This window comes from Patagioenas fasciata, chromosome 1 (assembly GCF_037038585.1).
Source record: "Patagioenas fasciata isolate bPatFas1 chromosome 1, bPatFas1.hap1, whole genome shotgun sequence".
Taxonomy (NCBI): Eukaryota; Metazoa; Chordata; class Aves; order Columbiformes; family Columbidae; genus Patagioenas; species Patagioenas fasciata.
Window position 1 is genome coordinate 212,837,591 of NC_092520.1, and position 22,434 is coordinate 212,860,024.

General features: G+C 42.7%; 1 protein-coding gene across 1 annotated transcript in view; it reads right to left on the reverse strand.

The window, feature by feature from the left end:
• Positions 1–1,361: 1,361 nt before the first annotated feature.
• Positions 1,362–22,434, reverse strand: part of CHCHD3 (coiled-coil-helix-coiled-coil-helix domain containing 3) — a 174,004-nt gene continuing 152,931 nt past the window's right edge. Inside the window, exons 9-10 of the mRNA XM_065829760.2 lie at positions 7,948–8,083; positions 1,362–2,077 (exon numbers count right to left, since the gene is read on the reverse strand). Coding sequence (XP_065685832.2) covers positions 2,051–2,077; positions 7,948–8,083 — 163 coding nt within the window. The 3' untranslated portion in view covers positions 1,362–2,050. The remainder of the gene's footprint in view (positions 2,078–7,947; positions 8,084–22,434) is intronic.

Sequence of the window (22,434 nt, forward strand, 5' to 3'; positions counted from 1 at the left end):
TCTGTTTTATGCAGACCCACTGCTGATGTCCAGCATCACCTCTCTTTTCAATAGAAGTGTGTCCTGCTTGACGTCCGCACCAGCAAGCGGGAAGAAGGAAGAATCTAAAGACCGACGAGAGGAGCAGGATGCAGGAACGCAGGAGGAGGGGTGGCAAAGGCAGAAAAGGTGACAAACTGAAGCTCGTTCCAAAACAATGCTGCTCTATTTTAAAGTGAAAAGTCGTCCAGAGTGTGGACAACTTAAAACCCACACCCTGTTTGCTGCCATCAGCATCACCCCAGGTTCCAGCAACGCGCGCTCGAGATGATGCTGCTGATGATACAGAAGATGTTCAAAGAACACAACATCTCGACTGAAGCCCGAAACACGGTTGGAACAAAGCAAGCACGACTGAGTCCCATTGCTCAAGGCTGTCAGGACGGGAAACCGATAAACATTTGGCAATAACAGAGACCTTCCTTCCCGACACAGCTCTTCTTCTGATTTTACAGAATCATCTGGCCTTAAAAACGTCTGCTTTTCCTCTACGCTGCGTTTTGCTGCCAATTCGAAGTCTGGCAAGGGTGGATCTGCCAACTTCTTGGCTCTCTGTTACAAAAGAGAACATTAAAAAGGAGAATTTGTGAGTTAGCTGATCTGTAAACACTACAGCAAGTCACCATGTAAACATGGCGCTTATGTCCCTATTATTTCTGTCAAGCAGTTTACCTGGCACCTGATGTTGAACTTCAGGATCTTCCCCTCCTACTGATATCACAGTTGCTTCGCAGCTCAGCTTCTTTTTGCAGCATTAAAAAAACAATTCCTTAATTAAAAAGTACTCGCAAAGCATCTTGATAATTAGAATAGGAGAGTCACTGGCAATATTTTGAATATAAATGAGATCCACAGGTGCACTCGCAGTTGTACGGTAGGATGCAGTTCAAATGTAGCCAATTAGAGAAACAGAACAGGTAAATAAATAGCGGAAGGCTCTGGATACATTGCTCATCCGACACTTGTTATTGTGTAAAAACACCTTTATGCTAAGATCGCTTGGTAAGCTTAATGTTGCGGTTGTTATCTGAGCAAAAACAATTCAATGGAAGTAGTTGCATAAGGAGGGTTTGCAGTTTTGGGTGGATTGCCCTTTCATTCACACACACTTTCCAAGAAAGGAAGATCTCGTGGTGGATGAATCACGGCACTGTCACGTGGAAAAGGGTTCTATGTAAGTACCGCTCCTGAAATCAAAGTTGGTTATGCATAGAAGTCTGTGCCTTAAAAGCTGCAGCAATAAGAGCTGGAAAAACATGATTGGCACAGCAGAGGGAACATCACCCGCCTCTGAGAGGTGGAAAGAGAGACTGAAACCTCAATCTTGTGCATAAAATATATTTATTGTTGGTTGAGAGGCATGTTCGTCAGTACTTGATAACAGTGAGGAGCACAACAGGATCATTTAATGTAAATAAAGGCCATGTAACAACTTCAGTGTTGGATCATTAACATCATTCCAGCAGAAGGCCCGGAGAGAGACTTCATTAAGTTCCGTAATTCGTGAAATAAGTTAAAGTATGATTTATATCGTTTATATCATTAACACGAGCGACGAACGCGGGCTGTAGAATGAGGAGCAGCAGCTGCCTGACTCACAAAGTGCCGCCGCGTCCCGGCACACCAAGCGTTACAAACCTGCGCCTTCGACAGCGACAACTTTTTGAGGAGATTCTACAGTGAAATAGCAGCATTTGAAGGATATTTCCCCTTTCTAAGGTCAGTGAAAGGTTCTTTTCTTTTCCTTCCTTCAATCACCAATAAGTGGATTTTACTAAGACTGAACAGTATCTTCCGATGTGCGATTTCTGATGTAATAAGATATAGGTCTTGGCTTTTCAAATGGTCACACTGATTGAGCCGTGATGGCTGCTGCTCTCGAAATGGTTCTTCCAGTTCTTCTCCTTATTGGTCTGCCCTGTAAATGGGCTGTCATATCATTCTTGGGGGAAAAAATGCTCTTCTGCTGAAATTAGAGTTGATGGTCTTGTGCTTGATTTGGACGATGCCTTTATCCTCCTCTCCCAAGCATGTTCTGCTGAAAAAACAAGGTTGGGGGGCAGGGAAGAGAGAGGAAAAACACATATTTCAGTAACTCACGGTTATTCAAGTAAAGTCAGGCTACAGTTCCTCCCTAGGAAATGAATATTTTTTAAGGTAAAATATAGAAAAAGAAACATTGCCAATATGCACATCATCACAGAGACAAGACACAGAGGCAGAATGAAGGTATTTGAGCCATCTGGAATCCTGAAGACTTGCAGGAATGATTCCTTTTCATCCATCCTTATGCTGCCACAGGTCTAGTCATGATATGGCTATTATAGAAATTAAAATGTCTGGCCTTCCAAAAAGATAAATTGTGTTTCCAGCAATTACATACTCGAGGAAATATATCCTGAAGTCGTACAGCACTAAGTGTCTCCCCAGCCGACCTCCAGCCTGTCTTCTGAGTCATCATCGAAATCTCAGAAGTCTGAACACGTTGCACTGACCTTGTGCTTCATGGTGAGAGCCTGGGACAGGTTGGCCAGAGAGGTGGTGGATGAACCATCCCTGGAGACATCCCAGGCCAGGCTGGACGGGGCTCTGAGCAACCTGAGCTGGTCAAGATGCCCCTGCTCATGGCAGGGGTGGCACTGGGGGAGCTGGGAAGGTCCCTTCAACCCAAACCATTCCGTGATTCTATGATTCTATGAATATCTCCTGTGCTATCAGGCCACCAAGAGCTAAAAGTATAGATTTGTCAAGTAGTTCAAGAGTTATTTCTCCTGCCACACCACAGAGCTCTGCCATCAAGGTCCTGACTCTTCGGAGAGGTCCTGGCCTCTACCACAACAACACAGACTTGCAAGGACACTACGTAGGGCTCTACTAAGAACTTCCTACAGCATCATCTAGAAATAAAGTGTCTGTATAAATGGGCACATGTACAGATACTGTTTGTCTAGATCAGTAAGGAGAACAGAAAAGTGGGATCTAATAGGACAGTGACAGGTTAGGAAGTAAAAGCACACCAGAGGTCACTTATGTTCACTGGAGGACTAAGACATTGACCAACTTCTTGTCTTCCAAATGCAGCCAATGGGGAAGAAAGTAATTAAGAGTCTCCTGCTAAGAAATGGTAGGAAGGGATTTGATAATTGGGGGCTTATGGCAGGAGCAAGGCCAGATGTAAACCTTCAGATCTTACAGGACACCAAAAACAGCTGACTTGAGTATCCGAAGAATATCTGGTGACACAGGGCACATTGTCTTGTGGGTCCAGACTGCACCGTCAGAGCCACAGGGGTTGGGGAATTTCCAAATAAAGGGAATTAAAAAGGTGTTGTCATGTTTGCCTTCAAACAAATTCTCATGTTATTTCTAAATACAATGCAGTAAACTGTTCAACCAGATCGAGCAGCGTTTCTATGAGGATTAAGAGAAGCGCCAAGGGGCAGGACAGCGTGCATGGGAGAAGATGGTGAACGTCCTTGTGATCTCTGATATTCTCCAGGATCAAGTGCACGCTGACATAATAAAAGGAGTCCCTAGATGCTATAACAAAAGAAAGTAAGGGAAAATTATTTTAGTTAACAAAATCTCCAATCTTGGTTTGAAAATGTCCCCAGGGAGATTTCCATAAAACTGATGGGAGGTGCTTGAACTGGAAGACTCTTGATTTTCACTGGTATTATAAAACTTGCTTGAAGCCATCGCTGGGCTGAATATTAACTTTACATAAATTTAATACCGCATAAGTTAACGCAGGAAATTCCCCAAAGATCCGAGAAAAATCGTGTTACTTTTATTCAGTGTCCTAAGGAAAGAAACTGCAGGTATTTGTGCAGCACACGTGGATTTCTGCCCGCAAAATTACATCTTCAGAGAACTGGGAGATTTCCAGGCCTTGCTTTGGTTTTCTACATTTTGGGGGTTTTTTACTGCCCTTTACTGACCCTGCCATTTAATATCACCTAAGAAATGACTGTATTTCAAATGTTTTCCTTGTGGTTTTGTCACTACACCAATGTAGGTGTGAAGCGAACCTGGTTTGACTCTTCCATGATAAATTCCTTTCAGTCAACCTAATGCTAAATGGTGGCCACAAAAGACAATATCTTTTTATTGCGTTTCAGTTCAGTGTTTCCAGCTAGATTAATTTTACATATTTTTCTATTAGATCGGAGGATGGTTTCTAGCAACAATACTGAAGGATGAGGCTAAAATAATGGTCTTATTCTGACTAGGATGTGTGATAAAGGACCATTCCTATCCTACAGATTAAAATAATGGTTAGAGCACATTTTATAACCAGGCTGCTGTTGGTTTCATTCTTTGAAGCACGTTCGAATCCCACCTACCCGCGGAGACTTGAATCCCTCTGAAATTCAATGGTCTAGGGGGAAACTATTGCGTAGACTTCATTAAGCTACAGTCTGGTTGTGTTCCCGTATAGGAATTGGGACTCCCTGTAGCCCAAAGGAAGGAAAAACATAAAAATAACTTTCATAGGGTATTTTAACAACCACCGTGCCCATATCAGTGGATGGTGGACTAAGTGATAAAAACGCCGCTGGATGGTCCATATTAGTGACTGGTCCGGCTGGAGTTATTTCAGCAGTGGGAACACAAATACACACACAATCCTAACATCGTCCCCTTAATGGCTCCATTAAGGAGGGTTTTTTTCTCTCCGTTGCTATTAGAATAAAATGCAAACATTAATAATGGAGTTTAATTTATCTCGGTAGCTTCTCATGACTTTGGGAAAAGATTTGAAGTGGAGATACAACAATGTGTCAAAGTCCTTTGAATTAACAGCTCTCTGGGCCTTTCTAACAAGGGGAGAAAAGGACAGATAGAGACATGAGATTACAGACAGGATGAGAAATAAGGAGCACACAGAAGAGAGGGCGAGATAATTATAAGCAAGATAGGGAAGAAAGAAGAGTCAATAAATTCAATTTATGAAAAGCACAGAGTGTGCTCAGCCTGAGCACAAGTGCCCAGACTCACTGCCAGGAAATCGGATTAGTTCACTTATTTGCTTTTCAATATCTTGGTCTATTCCCTCCAGCAAATTTCCTTCTTTCTTCGCTTCTTGTAGCCGGCATCGGTTCACTTTTTCATTTCTGATTCCGCTATTTATCCCGCTCCTCTGTCTCCCAAACAAGCGCAACGCAGCGGGTAATTCTGCAGTATTTTATAGCAGCGTTTAGCAATTATTTCAAAGTAACTGTTTGCCTGGACTTCTGGGCAATCAGCGAGTAAAATGAAATAATTACAATTATGCCGCGACACATGGAGGATGAGCTACACAGGACTGATGTTCGTTATGAAAAACAATTGCTCCTGCTTGCAAATATTTCCATCATAAAAGGCTTCGCTTTCTCTGTTATCATAAGAGAAACCTCTCTGAATTCTCATCTTAAAGCACGTGCGAAAGAGAATAAGCAGCATTTAGGAAACACTTTTAACTACTTGACAGGCTTGGTTGAAGATCTTCAACAAAAAAAAAAAGGTGTTTAAAAGGGTTCAAAAACCTAATGCTCATTTTTATGCAATTTCCTTTTCCTGCACCTTTTGAACACGAATTAATTCGTCCTCATCACAGTCTTCTGAAGAAATTCCTATCAGATACAAACTTAAACACGGATAGGAAATTAATCTCAATTTCTTGGTTTTAAAAAGAATATAAAATTATAAATGCAGCAAACTAGTGTTCAGATGATGGAAACCACAGTGAAAATCGAGTTGACTACATAACAACCTAATATTATTCGCTGGCTTTTTTTCTGAAATGTCTCAAACCCACCCATGGTCCAGTAACTTCAGACTGGGTTTTGGAATACAAAAAATCACACTTCAGGAAAACTTAACTAATGAAAAAAATTGAAATTCAATTTAAATCTTAAAAAGTCCAGCTCAGAAGTTCATGGGGAACTGTACAGTTTACGAATGAGCAAAATTTCCTAGATCACCAAGTCCAACCTTTAACTAATATATTGACGAAGGATATATCGAAGGAAGCGATTTTGAAAGGGACAGGGTGATCTCACTGGCTTTTATTTTTCATCACATGGATCCTCTTTAAGGTTTTCAGTGATTGTAACGATGTTTAATGTCACAAAGTGATTTTAGAGCTGCCTTCAGCAATATTAGAGCAAGACCGCACCAGTGTAAATGCAAAAGAGTCACCAAGAATGATCGTAGACGCTACTGAATAGTAGACGTGCTTGCTGGGTCCCTGCTAACACATTGGAGCGTGCATCTTCACATGTTCAAATATTAACTCATAGATTTTAGCAGAAATAATGATCAACAGACTTATTTAAGCCATTTTTTGCATACGCTATAAGCACGTTTCCAGCTCACTTCTTTAAGAACACAACTGAGGTCAATATATGAATCTCTCTATATTGGAAAGATGTAAGCTTGTGGAAAAGAATAATATTTAGAAATCTGAGCTTCTTTTAACTGGAAAATATACATACCCTCTTTCCCTGAAAATAGGACCTACCCTGAAAATAAGCCCTAGTACGATTTTTCAGGATGCTCAAAATATAAGTTCTACTCCAAAAAGAAGCCCTACTTATAGTTCATTTAAAAAAAAGTCATTTTAAATAGTGTCCAGGCAGCTATGCATGTAAAACAGTAAGCATCTTTTGGAGCAAAAATTAATATAAGACCCTGTCTTATTTTTGGAGAAACAGTGTATTACTATCGTTTTCTTTTATGCTGCATTAATAAAGTATAAAGGTTTTAATTTACGCTAAGAACCCATACTCTAGGAAAGTGGATGAGGGCAAGACCATGTAAATGGCAATATTAGACTATGAGAGTACATAATATAAAAGAAATTGAGACGTCCAACTGATGAGCAATCTAGTTTGAGACATCTATTCATCCGTTATGACAAACAGTATCATGTAGTTTAATCCTTGTTTTACCGTTAAAACTGCAGATAACCAGGAAAGATCTGCAAACAGCGACAATACACTAAACTAGAACTTCCCAAGGGAAGAGATGGAAAATCTGGTGTTTAAATAAATCAAAAGTGGACTCCGCAGAGCTTGGGAGAGCACACAGGCTGGGAACTGCGCTGTAAGGAGGACTAATTGGATAATCCAAGTGTGTTCTTCATTCCGTTGTTAATTACAGTATCACAGTATGTTTGGGATTGGAAGGGACCTCTAAAGCTCATCCAGTGCAATCCCCCCATGGAGCAGGAACACCCAGCTGAGGTTCCACAGGAAGGTGTCCAGGCGGGTTTGAATGTCTGCAGAGAAGGAGACTCCACAACCTCCCTGGGCAGCCTGGGCCAGGCTCTGACACCCTCACCAGGAAGAAGTTTCTTCTCACATTTAAGTGGAACCTCCTGTGTTCCAGTTTGATCCCATTACCCCTTGTCCTATCACTGTTTGCCACCAAGAAGAGCCTGGCTCCATCCTCCTGACACTCACCCTTTCTATATCTGTAAACATGAATGAGGTCCCCCCTCAGTCTCCTCTTCTCCAGCTCCAGAGCCCCAGCTCCCTCAGCCTTTCCTCACACGGGAGATGCTCCACTCCCTTCAGCATCTTTGTTGCCCTGCGCTGGACTCTCTCCAGCAGTTCCCTGTCCTTCTGGAACTGAGGGGCCACAACTGGACACAATATTCCAGGTGTGGTCTCCCCAGGGCAGAGTAGAGGGGCAGGAGAACCTCTCTGACCTACTGACCACCCCCTTCTAACCCACCCCAGGTACCATTGGCCTTCCTGGCCACAAGGGCCCAGTGCTGGCTCATGGTCACCCTGTTGTCCACCAGGACCCTCAGGTCCCTTTCCCCTACACTGTTCTCTAATAGGTCATTCCCCAACTTACACTGGAACCTGGGGTTGCTCCTGCCCAGATGCAGGACTCTACACGATGCTTTCCCCTCACCTGTTTGGCGTGGTTAACGCAGTGCAGGTACTGGCTGGCCAGGGCAGAGCAGCTCAGCGTCTCCCGAGCGTGTTGCCGGTAACACTGGAGAATTTTCTCCTGCAGATCCGCGCAGATGGGATGAGACTCATATCGCCTAGGGAAAGAGAAAAAGGACCTTTTGGTTTCCTGCGACTGATTTATTTTTATAAAGAACTAATAGAAGTGAGGAGAAACACTTTAAAGTTATAAAGAAATGCTGGTTGTAGAGCTATTTAGGTTATTAAGTTGGTAACATCAGACGCAAACATCAAGGTGAGCTGCAGAACTTGGGCTATTAGGACAAGAAGTGTCCTCCTGATCCAGTGCCTTGGTTCCAGTGGACAAAGAATTTTAATACTCAAATTAATATGAGCACACATCTTTAATTGAAAATCCCAATAACGACGGAGCGCATCTGACCTCACCCACGTTAGAAAAGCAGCCACAGAACCACAGGAAAGCTTCAATGCTCTACAGTCCTATGACCATATCATCTTGCTACATATAATATTAAACATTGCTCCTGCTGACCTCAAGAATATAAAAACACATCAGCCAATTACACCACCGACTTGTGCGGATCTGATAACAGCCTCTATTTTTGCTGCATCCTCTTTCCCATCAACTCAATTCTAATCTTGACACCAGATGTGCAAATTATTTAGTTGTTTGTTTAAATTTTATCTCCTGTATGGCTTCATTACTGTTGCCACCTTTTTGCCCAAAGCAATACACATTTTGCCTTCGATGGAAGCCAAAGGAATGGAGGATTCTTTAGTCCATCTTGGAAAATCCAACTTCTTTTGGACAAAAATCTTGTCATTGGCACGAATGTATAAAACGTTACCCACACTGATAGCAACACAAAATTAAAATGGGAATAAAACGCTTTCTTATTTAAAAAGCAAAGGGGGCGGGCAAAGTGTTTCAGAGATGAAATATCTATTGAAATTTTAAGGTAACAGGACATATACTTTATAAGACTTTTTAAGGTACTCATTTCTATGATAGACAATCAAACCACAGTTAAGCACCTTTTCAGCCTGAAGATCAAATATTTCAATGCTCGAAAAAATAGAAAAACACATGAAAATTCAGAGACAACCATTTGCTTTATGTGTGCGAACTTAACACTTAATGCACCTTCCCATTTACCCCACTAGAAAAGCCCAACAGCGGCTGCTCTAACATCCATTCCAGCCTATATTATTTTTAGTTCAAATAAGGTTGTAAAAAAGAAGAAGAGACTCATCAGCCACAGTGTGCTCAGATGAATATTCCGTTCCTTGCTTTCTTTGCCAATCGTCCAAGGTAAAACTCTATTTAACTGAAGGAAAAACATGAAATGCGAAGCACAATTCTCTTCCTTAAGGGAACTGATGTCTTGGCAACCACTCAAGATGTAGTACCAAAAAAATGAATAAAAAAACCAAGTTACTTTGATGTTACAGTATATATTTTTATATAAAACACCCCTCTTACTCTTTCCATTCATTACCATACACCTGTGAAATGCCTAAAGCAGAATTTCAATGCGGTCCCAGGTGCTTACACACAGTGTGATGCAAAACTTCCACCTTCTGTAGAGTCTTACGGATGAGGATTTTCCCTTAATCCCCACTCTGCTGATATCAGCAAGCGCTTCAAAAGTGTGTTAAGCATCAAAATGTATGTCCATAAACCGCTATACGCCGCCTGATTATGGCAAGGTGTGTGTCGGGATGGAATACGAGAGGAAGCTCCATGTACGCTCTTTGTAGACCCAAGACTCACAGCGGCAATGATTTAGGTCCAACTAAACTAGAACTGGTTTTAAATGCCTGAAACGCTGGTCTGGGTTGATAAAGCAATACAATAAATGATGACTTAACAAAAAAAATAGGCACAGTAAACCTAGTTGTGCCTTTTATCATAACCGACTGTAAAGTGACTCCACAGAGTGTGTCTTCTAAGTGAAGAGCGAAGGAAATGGGCTGTTGTACATTTGCTTTATAAATTCTGTAAATAAATAAATTGAATAAATTCTGCACTGTGACCCACATTAAGGAGCTTTTTAGATTACTTTTTCTCCCTGAACCATGCCGTTAGGTTACATTATAGTTGGACTCGATGATCCTGAGGGTCTCTTCCAACCAAAATGATTCTATGACCAGTGACCATTAAAAGTCCATGTATATCTTACTTCAATGCATCCACGGCCTCTTTATGTTGAGATGTAGAATCATCACCTATTTCCCCAGTTAATTCTTTTCATGCTATGACTGTTTGCCAGTGATTTTTCAAAGCGCTGCCCGTCCTTCCAGGCATCGCAGACCCAACGTGGGTCAATGCCAACGGGACCATTTCCTTCGAGTCAACAAAGCCCATTTTCTTGGATTAATCTGTTGAAGGACAGCGTCGTCTCCGTATCGATCTGCCGGGCTTGTTGCGCTCCCCTAATGCACCATTTGCGCTTTTGGGAAAACGCTAAATGAGATTATTGTCTAACACGAGATGGCCGTAAACCACGTGCTGCAGGATCGCCCGCTCAGGAAAGGAGACGCAATGTGCATTATGGTAACCCCGGCGAAGGGTTTGCGATTGATTTCTGGTTGGTGATGGATGACACGGTTCTCGGATGGATGTTCAGAAACAGCCAACAGCGAGGAAACTCCTCGAGAGGGAATGAAATATCTCCCTAAAAGAAAACTTCTCTAATGTTCCTATAAATAAGGGTCATTTTATAGAAGCATTTAAGGGTCTGTGGGGCTTGACTGATTAAAAAAAGCTTGTAGGAAAAGGGGGATAGCGCAAAACCAGTAATTACGGGGAGTGTGTAGTAAAAACGTGGAGGTTTTAAATACCCGAATGGTTAAAGCAACCTGGTTTGGTTGCAGAGCTCGCCCTGCTTTGAGCTGGAGGTCCCTTCCCTGAACTGTCCCATGTCCCAAGATCTGTGTTTTGGGACACATGGCAGAGAAAATATCCCATTAGTATTATATACTTTTTAAAATTACTTGGGAATTTCACAACTAAACGGAAGGAAAAATAAAAATACACAACATAATAGCGAACCAGGAGCATCAGGGAACCCTGACTCAATAACTACTGTACAGAATCAACACACACACATGAAATCTAATCCGGCCTCTTCTGCACCAAAGTCAATAGGAGCAACAGGCTGATCCGCACTGTGCGCCACACGGCACGCCAGGAATGCCGTGTTTTTATTAAGTTTACAATTACTTGATGTGCTTTCGCTTTCCCAGCTGCTCCTCGAGCACCTCAGACGCCAGCAGAATATTTCTGAGCGCTGGAATAAACCTCGGAGGGAGCCGCGCACCCACCTTTTCCATCAAGCTGATGCGCCGCAATCTCATAAAGGTAATAGGATGAAGACACAAAAGAAAATGAGAGAGCGCTTTAAAAAGAAATATTCCATGCTAAGGCATGAAGGGGAAATTTAATGAAGGTAACTTGGTATTCATGGAGCCTCCCTCAAATAGCATCGCTTATTGTACTCCTGGGGGCTCCGAGAAAGCAGCCCCTTCATGGCATTCAAACAAAATGTCGACTAAAGAGGAAATTTGATATCGCCACGGTAAGCTTTGCAAGTTTTTGTGATAAAACTGACATTCTGACTGAAGGAATCTGAATCGCTGATGAGTTTCCCACTGTGCTGGTATCTGGCGTAATCCCATCAGATCAGGACTTGAGGCGATTGTCATAAAATACGGGAGGGGGAATAAAAAGCCAAGCGAGCATTACAAAATAATATTGCCATTAGATGGCCAGAAGTATCCAGGGTTTGGTTTTATTCCTCATTATAATGCTGACAGCTATCAAAAAGCATCTGTTTTTATTTGTGTAACCCTTGGTATCTAAGGCTACCTCTGTACTAGTAAATAAACCAGCCCAGAGTTGATCCCCTGGGTTCAAAGCCAAGCGGCATCTCTTAGTGTAAAATCCTCCTTTCCAAACAGCAAATCCACGTCCAACTTGCAAACCAGGGATGGTCTCCAGCATCTTTGCTTCCCCAGGCCATGCCTGGTGGTGTCCAGGGACGCATTAGCGCCAAAACAAACCCCTGTAAATGAACGTGGTGCTAATTAAACCCAATGTACCAGCGCTGGAGATGGTGCCCTGACCTGCTTTATTGTCTCCTGCTGATTTCGGAGCAGACCCAACTGTGCCACACAACATGCAAAAGGAAGAAAAATAAAGCAGGACGTTTCTTTTCTCGATGTGCTTATAATGCTCAAAAAGATAAAAACCCAACAAACTGATGGTGAAACAAAAGGAAAGTGAGTAAATCCGCGCTCTCGTGATGGGCAGCCTGCTAAGTATAGCAACGGCCTAATGGTTTTCAAGTGCTTTATGAGCAGCCAAGAGGATTTTTAGAGGGATTTGTGGGAAGTTAATAAATTAATGTTGTCTACATTGAGTAGAAATTCCTTCTAAGAACAAGGAGCAGAGAAAGTCGGTGCTTGTTTGAAACCGGGATGAGTGAGGGATGGAAAGTGGCATCAGAGGGAAATAAATAGGGAGTTTGAAAGAGCAGAAAAGGGACATAAAGGGCTTCAAAAGTGAAGACGTGTGACTTGCACGGGGTAAAATTGATGGAGAAGCAGTAACTGGTAGCCTGAGTTATGATGGATTTAGCTGAGCAGATGGACATGAAAGAAACGTTTGAGATATTTTGCATAGGGTGAGCAAGAATAAAACATAAGCCTAGCTGAGAAAACCTAGAGAGAAGGGTCAGCTTAAAGACAAAGTGTAAGCGCTAAATCTAAATCTAAGACAGTGGTATTTTCCACCACGACACAAAAAGGTGGTGGAAAGGGGATTATTCTCCTTTTTTAATATTAATTCCTCCAAAAAGAGCCACTTCCAACAGCGGTGAATCTGCAGGACTTGTTTACAGTCTCAAAAATAGTTGCTAAACAGAAAACAGCGGAAAAGAGACAAAAGGGCATATGGTAACGAAGCTCCTTACTGCTGCACCATTATTTTTAGTTTTTAAATTAATTTACTCCTTATATTAAATTATTTTTAACAATCGGCTTCGCGCGTTCAATAGGTGACGGCTTGAAAGCGCATTATGAAACATGCACAGCACAAACCAAATGGTTCCGTTCTGCTAAGAGGAATAGCGCGATCCGATGGCTGAATATCTCCGAGTGATGCTACGAAGCGGTCCATAACCAAACTGGGCCCACACAGAGCCCTCCAAATCACCGCGTGGGAAGCGCTGCCAGCAAAGATCAAGCACAGCAGAGCTGATTCTCGCTGTTATTTACATTGACTATACACTGGGACTTCTGCAAAATGTGTAAAAGGAAGAGTTTGCTTGACGAATCGATGATAAAATAGAAGAGAAGCGCAGTCCTTTCTGCTCTACAATTAAGAATGTTAAATGGGTGTGATATTACTAAATAAATGACTTACGCAGAAGTTGGAATCCAGCTTAATCCACCTGCTGATACGTGGCTTTTGTGCTACCAGTGATCAGCTCCAGCATTAATATTGCTCAAGGTATCTTTACATTCTTTTACCTAAAATCCCGGTGCTGACAAACGTTTGTCACCTTCTCATTTATTTCCAATTCTCGCCCAGCCAAGCAAAAATCCATTTCAAACTTTCTAGCCTTTGAAATTTAGGGATGGAGATGAGAAGAGAAAGCACATCCCAGCGTATTCCCACATTCACATTTAATTACATCTAGAGAGTCCTAAGTCAAGTTCAAAATGTTGACGAAGACCTGGCTTAACAACAAAGACCGGCTGATAGTACTATTGACCTTTTTAGATGCCTCTTTTTCCACCTAGTGAATGTTTCCCACCTGGGTCAGCTTTTAGCATAAGTAGAAACCATTCCTTGTATAGCAACAACTTATTTATTGCAGCCAGGGAGGAAAAAGCACCTCAAAGACGAACGGAGAGAATTTACGACCTCAAATCTGGCAAAACACAGAAATAACGAGGAGAACTTGGAGAAGTGAGTAATCTCACATTTGCATGTGCAAAGTTATGCACATCCTTAAACCCCTTGTTGGGCTGGGACTTACAACAGGAAGAAATTAGGATAAGGATCAGAGAAGACGTCCTGGTTGTGAATCCTAATTAGACTGACGAACTAGTTGCCAAGGGATGTGTTCAGGCTCTTAGGACATTATGTTAGGACTGGATTTCTTCAGCTTAGAGAAAGACGATCGCAAGCGAACGTGAGACGGATCTGCGAAATCACCATAGGGAAGAGAGGCACCAATGAGGTTTTCCAGTAGATTTACAATGAAAAAGAAAATCCAAGCCTTTTCCAAACAGCACACAATGAAAAGCTGGTAGTGCTAAGGGATACAGGGGTTATCAGAAGCACATTTGGGTTCAAAAGGTAATTATACAATAAAATACGAGATGTCCATCAAGAGATTATAAGCAAAAATACATTTGGTTCAGAAAAGCCCTGCTCCACTATTTGTTCGGAGGTGAAATGGTATCACTGCATACTGCCCTGATTTTTACAGTGTTCCCCAAATATCCCAATCGCAGCTATTGCCCAACAACCCAGGGAAACCTCTGATCGGACCTGCTGTGGCTGCTTAGACTCCAAACAGCTTGACAAGCAAGTCACTCAATGAACACAAAACTATCAACCCCAACAGGCAAAATCAGATGGAATACTTTCATTTAAATTGATATTAATTTACTTTGATTATTGCAAACCATTATTTGTTCATAAAATTCCCCTCCTGAAAAGAAAAAAAAAACCCCTTAAAATACAAAGTACATCAACGTATTATTATAGCAATGTACCTTACGCACAGCTGGTCCTTGCAGCTGCAAAGGGAACCACATGTTGCAATTACCCACAATTAGTATGCACATTTTTTTTTAGCTTAACGAATCATTTGTATTGACTTCCAGAATACTAAAATAAACAAGCACATGGATCATAATGACACAAATTCCAGACTTCTAACAGGGGCGTGCATGTCTTATAGTGTAGAATAAAATAGAAACTACAATCTTTAATCAGCAGAAACTCCAGAAGGAGGAGTTTTATCTACGTGGAATCTACCGTACCCATGTAATGCACCTATATGCTCTATACACTGTAAAAAGAACTTTTTGGTGTTGTGCTGATGAAAATCAGCTCCTATCTATGGCAAGTTAAGAGAGGAAGAAGGATCGTCTTGGATATGGATAAATCCATTCAACCATTCAGTAGAACCAAAACCGAACTAATCCCGCCACAAGAGTCAAATCTGCTGGGTCTGAATTGAGCAAAACCCCCATCTTCATGGAGATGTGATCTGCACATCGAGGTTTGCATTTCGTCATGTAAATTCAAATGAATTTTGCAACAGTTTGAAACCTGTTCTATACAAAAGTTGTCAAAAAGCCATTTATAATTTTATCCACTCCAATGGATATTTCACAGAATCCCAGAATGTCGGGGTCGGAAGGGACATCAAAATCTCATCCAGTGCAATTCCCCCATGGAGCAGGAACACCCAGCTGAGGTTCCACAGGAAGGTGTCCAGGCGGGTTTGAATGTCTGCAGAGAAGGAGACTCCACAACCCCCCTGGGCAGCCTGGGCCGGGCTCTGCCACCCTCACCGTGAAGAAGTTCCTTCTCACATTTAAGTGGAACCTCTTGTGTTCAGTTTGAACCCATTACCCCTTGTCCTGTCATTGGTTGTTGCCAAGAAGAGCCTGGCTCCATCCTCCTGACACTCCCCCTTTAGATATTTATAAACATTAATGAGGTCCCCCCTCAGCCTCCTCTTCTCCAAACTATAAAGCCCCAGCTCCCTCAGCCTTTCCTCACACGGGAGATGCTCCACTCCCTTCAGCATCTTTGTTGCCCTGCGCTGGACTCTCTCCAGCAGTTCCCTGTCCTTCTGGAACTGAGGGGCCACAACTGGACACAATATTCCAGGTGTGGTCTCCCCAGGGCAGAGCAGAGGGGCAGGAGAACCTCTCTGACCTACTGACCACCCCCTTCTAACCCACCCCAGGTACCATTGGCTTCCTGGCCACAAGGGCCCAGTGCTGGCTCATGGTCACCCTGCTGTCCCCAGGACCCCCAGCTCCCTTTCCCCTACACTGTTCTCTAATAGGTCATTCCCCAACTTACACTGGAACCTGGGGTTGTTCCTGCCCAGATGCAAGACTCATTTATTTTATTCCATTTAAATTTTCAATACAATTCATTTCACTTTATTCCATTTGAATTTTATTCCTGTCCCTACGTTAAATTTTCTACAATGTTCCACCACTACGTAAGGCGCACACACACAAAAACATAGACTTTAAGACCAAAATGAGCAGCATAAACTAAATATACGACGGTGTCGCATGTTGCAGATTTATTATTTCTGCTTATTTCCCAAGAGCTGCACAACTCACTTCAGGCTTTGTAAACTCAGGAGTAACACGATTGTCCCCAAATCGTGGTAATACAATCTTCACAGCACCTTACACTGCTTTACACTAAAAAAAAGAGTTTTCCCTTTATACAGGTGCTATTTAATATGTTTTAATAAGGAGACAATGTTTCTCATCTATAGCAAAGGTCAACTACTGCACTCAATGCAAAGCACCACAAGCTACTATTATTACCCAGCACATTATTGTCCAAATATTACTCTCCAGAGCAATATATGTTTAACTATTTTCTTCAGCCATAAGAGGCCTGAAAGCCTGTTGCTGACCACAAAAATAAGAGATATTACGAGCAGAAGTAGCATAACAGAGAAAGCAATCAACGGTTAAACACTTCAAGCATCACCGCTCCTGTGGGTTCCAATGACTTCAGGGAACTGAGGGTTGTAATCTTGAGAGATAGTAGAATAAATGCCAATTTTTCATCTGGGCATGAAGTTATTTAAGGAAAAAAGGCTTGGATTCACTCTGATAAGCTACAAAAGCTACGTGTACTTCCCCAGGTCTTTTATGACCATCTTTTTCAGAAAATACAATCGGCTGGGCTGCAAAACCAACAATGTGTTAGCAAACGCACACGAAGCCAGCACTGGGCCCTTGTGGCCAGGAAGGCCAATGGTACCTGGGGTGGGTTAGAAGGGGGTGGTCAGTAGGTCAGAGAGGTTCTCCTGCCCCTCTGCTCTGCCCTGGGGAGACCACACCTGGAATATTGTGTCCAGTTGTGGCCCCTCAGCTCCAGAAGGACAGGGAACTGCTGGAGAGAGTCCAGCGCAGGGCAACAAAGATGCTGAAGGGAGTGGAGCATCTCCCGTGTGAGGAAAGGCTGAGGGAGCTGGGGCTCTGGAGCTGGAGAAGAGGAGACTGAGGGGTGACCTCATTCATCTTTACAGATATAGAAAGGGGCAGTGTCAGGAGGATGGAGCCAGGCTCTTCTCGGTGACAACCAATGGTAGGACAAGGGGTAATGGGTTCAAACTGGAACACAAGAGGTTCCACTTAAATTTGAGAAGAAACTTCTTCCTGGTGAGGGTGGCAGAGCCTGGCCCAGGCTGCCCAGGGAGGTTGTGGAGTCTCCTTCTCTGCAGACATTCAAACCCGCCTGGACACCTTCCTGTGGAACCTCAGCTGGGTGTTCCTGCTCCATGGGGGGATTGCACTGGATGAGCTTTCCAGGGCCCTTCAACCCCTGACATTCTGGGATTCTGAACATGAGCAGTGGATCTTGCTGTAACATATCTTAGTTTTAATGTGCTTTTACAGTGTGTTGTAGAAATATTAAAACATAACGCCCCCAACATCCCTTTAGCATCCTGGTAGGGAAAATTCACCCCTCACCATGAACGAATCATGAACTGAAATTTGAGGGATGGGTTGTAAAGCATAGCATACATTTTAATAATTGTCATTATTTTTTTCATTATTTTACATTACTTTTCACTGGACAGACATTTCTCTGGGGTTATTATAAGATATGATGGTACCTGGAAAGCAGTTGAACACCAAAAAGGGGGAGGATATTGCAGGGAAACATCATTGGCAGCTCACAAAGATCTTCCAAAAGCCTCCGTTGTGCGTCAGCAGCGTTAATTAGACACTGGGTTATTTGACGAACTTCAGTCTCATCCAATAAAGTGACTCTGGTTTATAACCCTATCACATCACCTTATAACCTTCTGGTTTTTTGCCAACATCTTCAGATAGTTTGGTAGTGGAATGTTTTGTATTTAAAGTATCTCGAGTTTGACAAACTTTAGATCAACCACTGAATCTTCCCCAGTTGGGTCACGGCCCTTGATTTCAGCTGGTTCTCACTCAAGTTTTACTGCTAATTGCTGCTAACTGAAGAATTCGACTCGATTCATGGCACATCTTGTTAGAAAGGATGGCAAAGAGAAAGAAAACGATGCTTCTTGCCATCTACAGATGAAAACTGGTGATCTTTGCCATCACGCTGGGGTTTTCGGTTTTGTTTTCAAGGGTTTAAATACGACACAGTCTGAAATAACCCTTACAGGAGAGCAGTAATAATTTAGGACCAAATGGAAACTGTAAGAGAAAAGCAATTTTTTACTAAAGACCTTTCCCTCCTCTTCCTCCCAGTAGCGCTTCTCCAAGTAGGTAAAACCTAAATGACCGTATTCAAACAAGAAAGGTCTCCTTTAGGGGTATTGCCTACAAAAACCAGCAGGATTTTATCACTCATCCCACTTAGTGGGAAAGGTGAGTCCACTTTAAAGCAAATACAAACACCCTTCCAAAGGCACGGAGAGCTGAGACAATAATGAACATAATTATAGTTATTGTTTGGTCTACTTACAGCCCTATTTTATACCGCTACTGCCAGCAGAGCTATTTTATGTGATGTCTTCTTCATGCAGCAACCTTTTCATAAATCAAAGCAAAAGCAATACGAGGCAGTTTCTCCTGCAGCCTGTTTGATAATAAAAGTTAACACTGAACCCTTGGTGTTATCAATCTTCATAAATGTGTCCATGATATAGCAAAGCCCGTTCCATAATACGGCGAGTCTGTTCCTAATGCATGCACAGGAGCGACCCGATGGCTTAATGGATCTCCTAAATGGCTTGAAACTGGGACCCGCGTTAAGTGGTAAGGGAAGTTTTAAAGGAATAACCGCTTTTCTCATTTCTTTCGATGCGCAATCAAATGATTGCACTTTATAGCTGGTCTAGCCGAAGCAATGTGTATTGTACTACAACACGGATTTTCTCACTAAGAGCTCAAAGTCTGACAGAATTAGCAAAACTATTTCAGTGCTACAAGCGTCTTATTAAAGGGAAGGGGTAATGCTCAATCCGCATTAATTTGGGTATTTTAATATCTGAAAACAATTAGTTTACAGTGCAGATCCAGAAGAAGAGGCTGATGCTGCAGTTTGAGGTTCACACGTGCATACTGTCAGGATGCAAAGAGCAGCAACAAGTCTCCAGGTTTAAGATGAAGAGAACTTGGGATAGAGCCATTATTTGCTTCATCCTTAACCAACCTTCCTGAAAAAAACACAATAAAACCCCTTTTGTAGACTGCCTAGAGGAATACGTGCAATTTCCCTACCAAAACATTTAGTAGTGTCAGCGAAGTGGATTCATTTGACACTGAATTCATCTATAAATAACTCCTTTTCAAAATCTACATTGACCACGTCGACTCCAACTGTTTATTGAGAGGGTTCTACCAGTTTTTTGACCAAAGTACTGTGTGTAGCCAAGGCAAAGGGAGAAGAATATACATGATGGAAGACAAAAGGACCGTGTTCCATCAGCCCACGCAAGAGCGAGATTTCACTACCGGTAAAGCAGGGCAGACAGAGAAATGCTCTATTACACACAGATCTATAAAGCCTGTCTCACAAAACCTTTCGATCCTGATATTCTCCCGCTTCCCGTAATGCAGAGAGCGCAGAACAGCACTTGCTACGCAATATTATCCGTCTTAACGCACCCTTGACAGGGGAGTCCATCATTATAAACTTTATAGCCCCAGCCATGGCACTCGAGTGGTCTCTTTAAAGATTCACATATTAGTTTTATCTATTTGGTTCGGTTCCTTTCCCCCAGGCTTAAAAGTGTGTTTTAAATGCTTCAGGGCTGTACTTTGATTTTAGATTGCGGGCAGATGGATGGAAAGGCAAAGGGTAGTGATAGAGAGCATGCACCTTTATCATCATCATCATCATTATTATTATTATTATTATTATTATTCTCCATTAAATGGGGAAAAATTTCTCCTCCTGACCAGCTTCATGTCGTGTTTTTAGGGTTAGAACGTGCGGTGCTTTTTAAGCTTATAAGTGTGCAGCATGGAACATAAAGATCAGGTCATATTTACATGAGCCAAAATGTTTTAAAACGCCAAAATCGAGCCGAAAATATTTAGGAAACCCCCTCTTCAAAATAGGCAGGAAAAGAGTTTTGATTTGGTATTGAGCAGATACTGTAAAAGGCTTTAAAAATTGGTTAGGATATGTCATGATCCATACATGTATTCTCTCCTATATATGTGTGGATGCAAGCTTTAAAAACACAGGGATAACCACTGGAAGTATCAAAAATCACATTCAGAAAATAATTCAGCATTTTGCATTGAGGAGGACTGAGTATAACAGGGCAAAATTAAAGAAAATACAGGTAGAATATAAGGAAAAAGTATTTGTAAAGGACATACAGTAAATAGCAGCATAGTATTTCAAGGGAAATAAATAAAACTTGAATTTTCAGCTAGGGAGATGGACCCAAGTACTTCCAACTCACCCTTAGCTCCGTGCCTAAAATGCACAATAACACCTTATTAAATACCTAAAGGCTCATTTCCTATGAGCCATTAGATACAGAGCCATGTTACAATTCGGATTTTGCTGTCTATGAGTCAGAGCTTCTGTCTCCTACCACATGGTGTAATATTCTGTGTGAAGTGTGTGTGCTCACATCAGTTGGGCTGCCGAGAATGGGACAGCTTAAGAAAGAAGATTATGTTCTTACAAAGCCAAATTATCTTATACTGGAAGCGCTACTGACAGGATCGACAAAGCCAAAATATCGTTGCTTGATTCTAATTAAGAGGGAAAACAAAAGTTTGGGGACTCTTATCATACCTGTAAATGAGACCCAAACTGATTAGGTCACTGAAAAATTATAAATTGTATTACAGAATCACAGAATCCCAGAATGTCAGGGGTTGGAAGGGACCTGGAAAGCTCATCCAGTGCAATCCCCCCATGGAGCAGGAACACCCAGCTGAGGTTCCACAGGAAGGTGTCCAGGCGGGTTTGAATGTCTGCAGAGAAGGAGACTCCACAACCCCCCTGGGCAGCCTGGGCCAGGCTCTGCCACCCTCACCAGGAAGAAGTTTCTTCTCAAATTGAAGTGGAACCTCTTGTGTTCCAGTTTGAACCCATTACCCCTTGTCCTACCATTGGTTGTCACCAAGAAGAGCCTGGCTCCATCCTCCTGACACTCACCCTTTCTAGATCTGTAAACATGAATGAGTCCCCCCTCAGTTCCCTCTTCTCCAGCTCCAGAGCCCCAGCTCCCTCAGCCTTTCCTCACACGGGAGATGCTCCACTCCCTTCAGCATCTTTGTTGCCCTGCGCTGGACTCTCTCCAGCAGTTCCCTGTCCTTCTGGAACTGAGGGGCCACAACTGGACACAATATTCCAGGTGTGGTCTCCCCAGGGCAGAGCAGAGGGGCAGGAGAACCTCTCTGACCTACTGACCACCCCCTTCTAACCCACCCCAGGTACCATTGGCCTTCCTGGCCACAGGGCCCAGTGCTGGCTCATGCTCACCCTGCTGTCCCCAGGACCCCCAGGTCCCTTTCCCCTACACTGCTCTCTAATAGGTCATTCCCCAACTTACACTGGAACCTGGGGTTGTTCCTGCCCAGATTCCAGACTCTACCCTTGCCCTTGTTCTATTTCATTACATTTTTCCCACCCAGCTCTCCAGCCTGTCCAGGTCTCTGATGGCAGCACAGCTTCCAGTGTCAGCCACTCCTCCCAGCTTGGTGTCACCAGCAAACTTGCTGACAGTCACTCTATTGCCTCATCCAAGTCATTGATGAATATATTGAATAATCCCGGCCCCAACACTGACCCCTAAGGCCCTGCACTGGATCCAGGCCGCAACTGGATTCTGCCACATTGACCACGACTCTGGCTTCTTCCCTTCCCCAGTCCACCTCACTACCCCATCATCCAGACCGCAATCCCTCAGTTTACCTATAAGAATGCTAGGAGGAATAGTCTATAAAGTTTGTGTAAAAAATGGCCTCGGTCAAGTCCTCTAACCTTAAGGGATAACTGTATGCACTGATGTCACATCTACACAGGTCCTTTCATTATTTTTATTACAGTAGCACCTAGATGAACTAATTAAAGGTGAATTTACATCAGGCAGCCAATCTGTCAGGCATTCTAGTATATAAAAAAGCATAAATCCTAAGCAGACCTATAAAGGCTTCTCCATGATCCAACACCCATGGAGCATCCGTGTTGCCAGCTGCCTGCTGCACAATTTTGCTC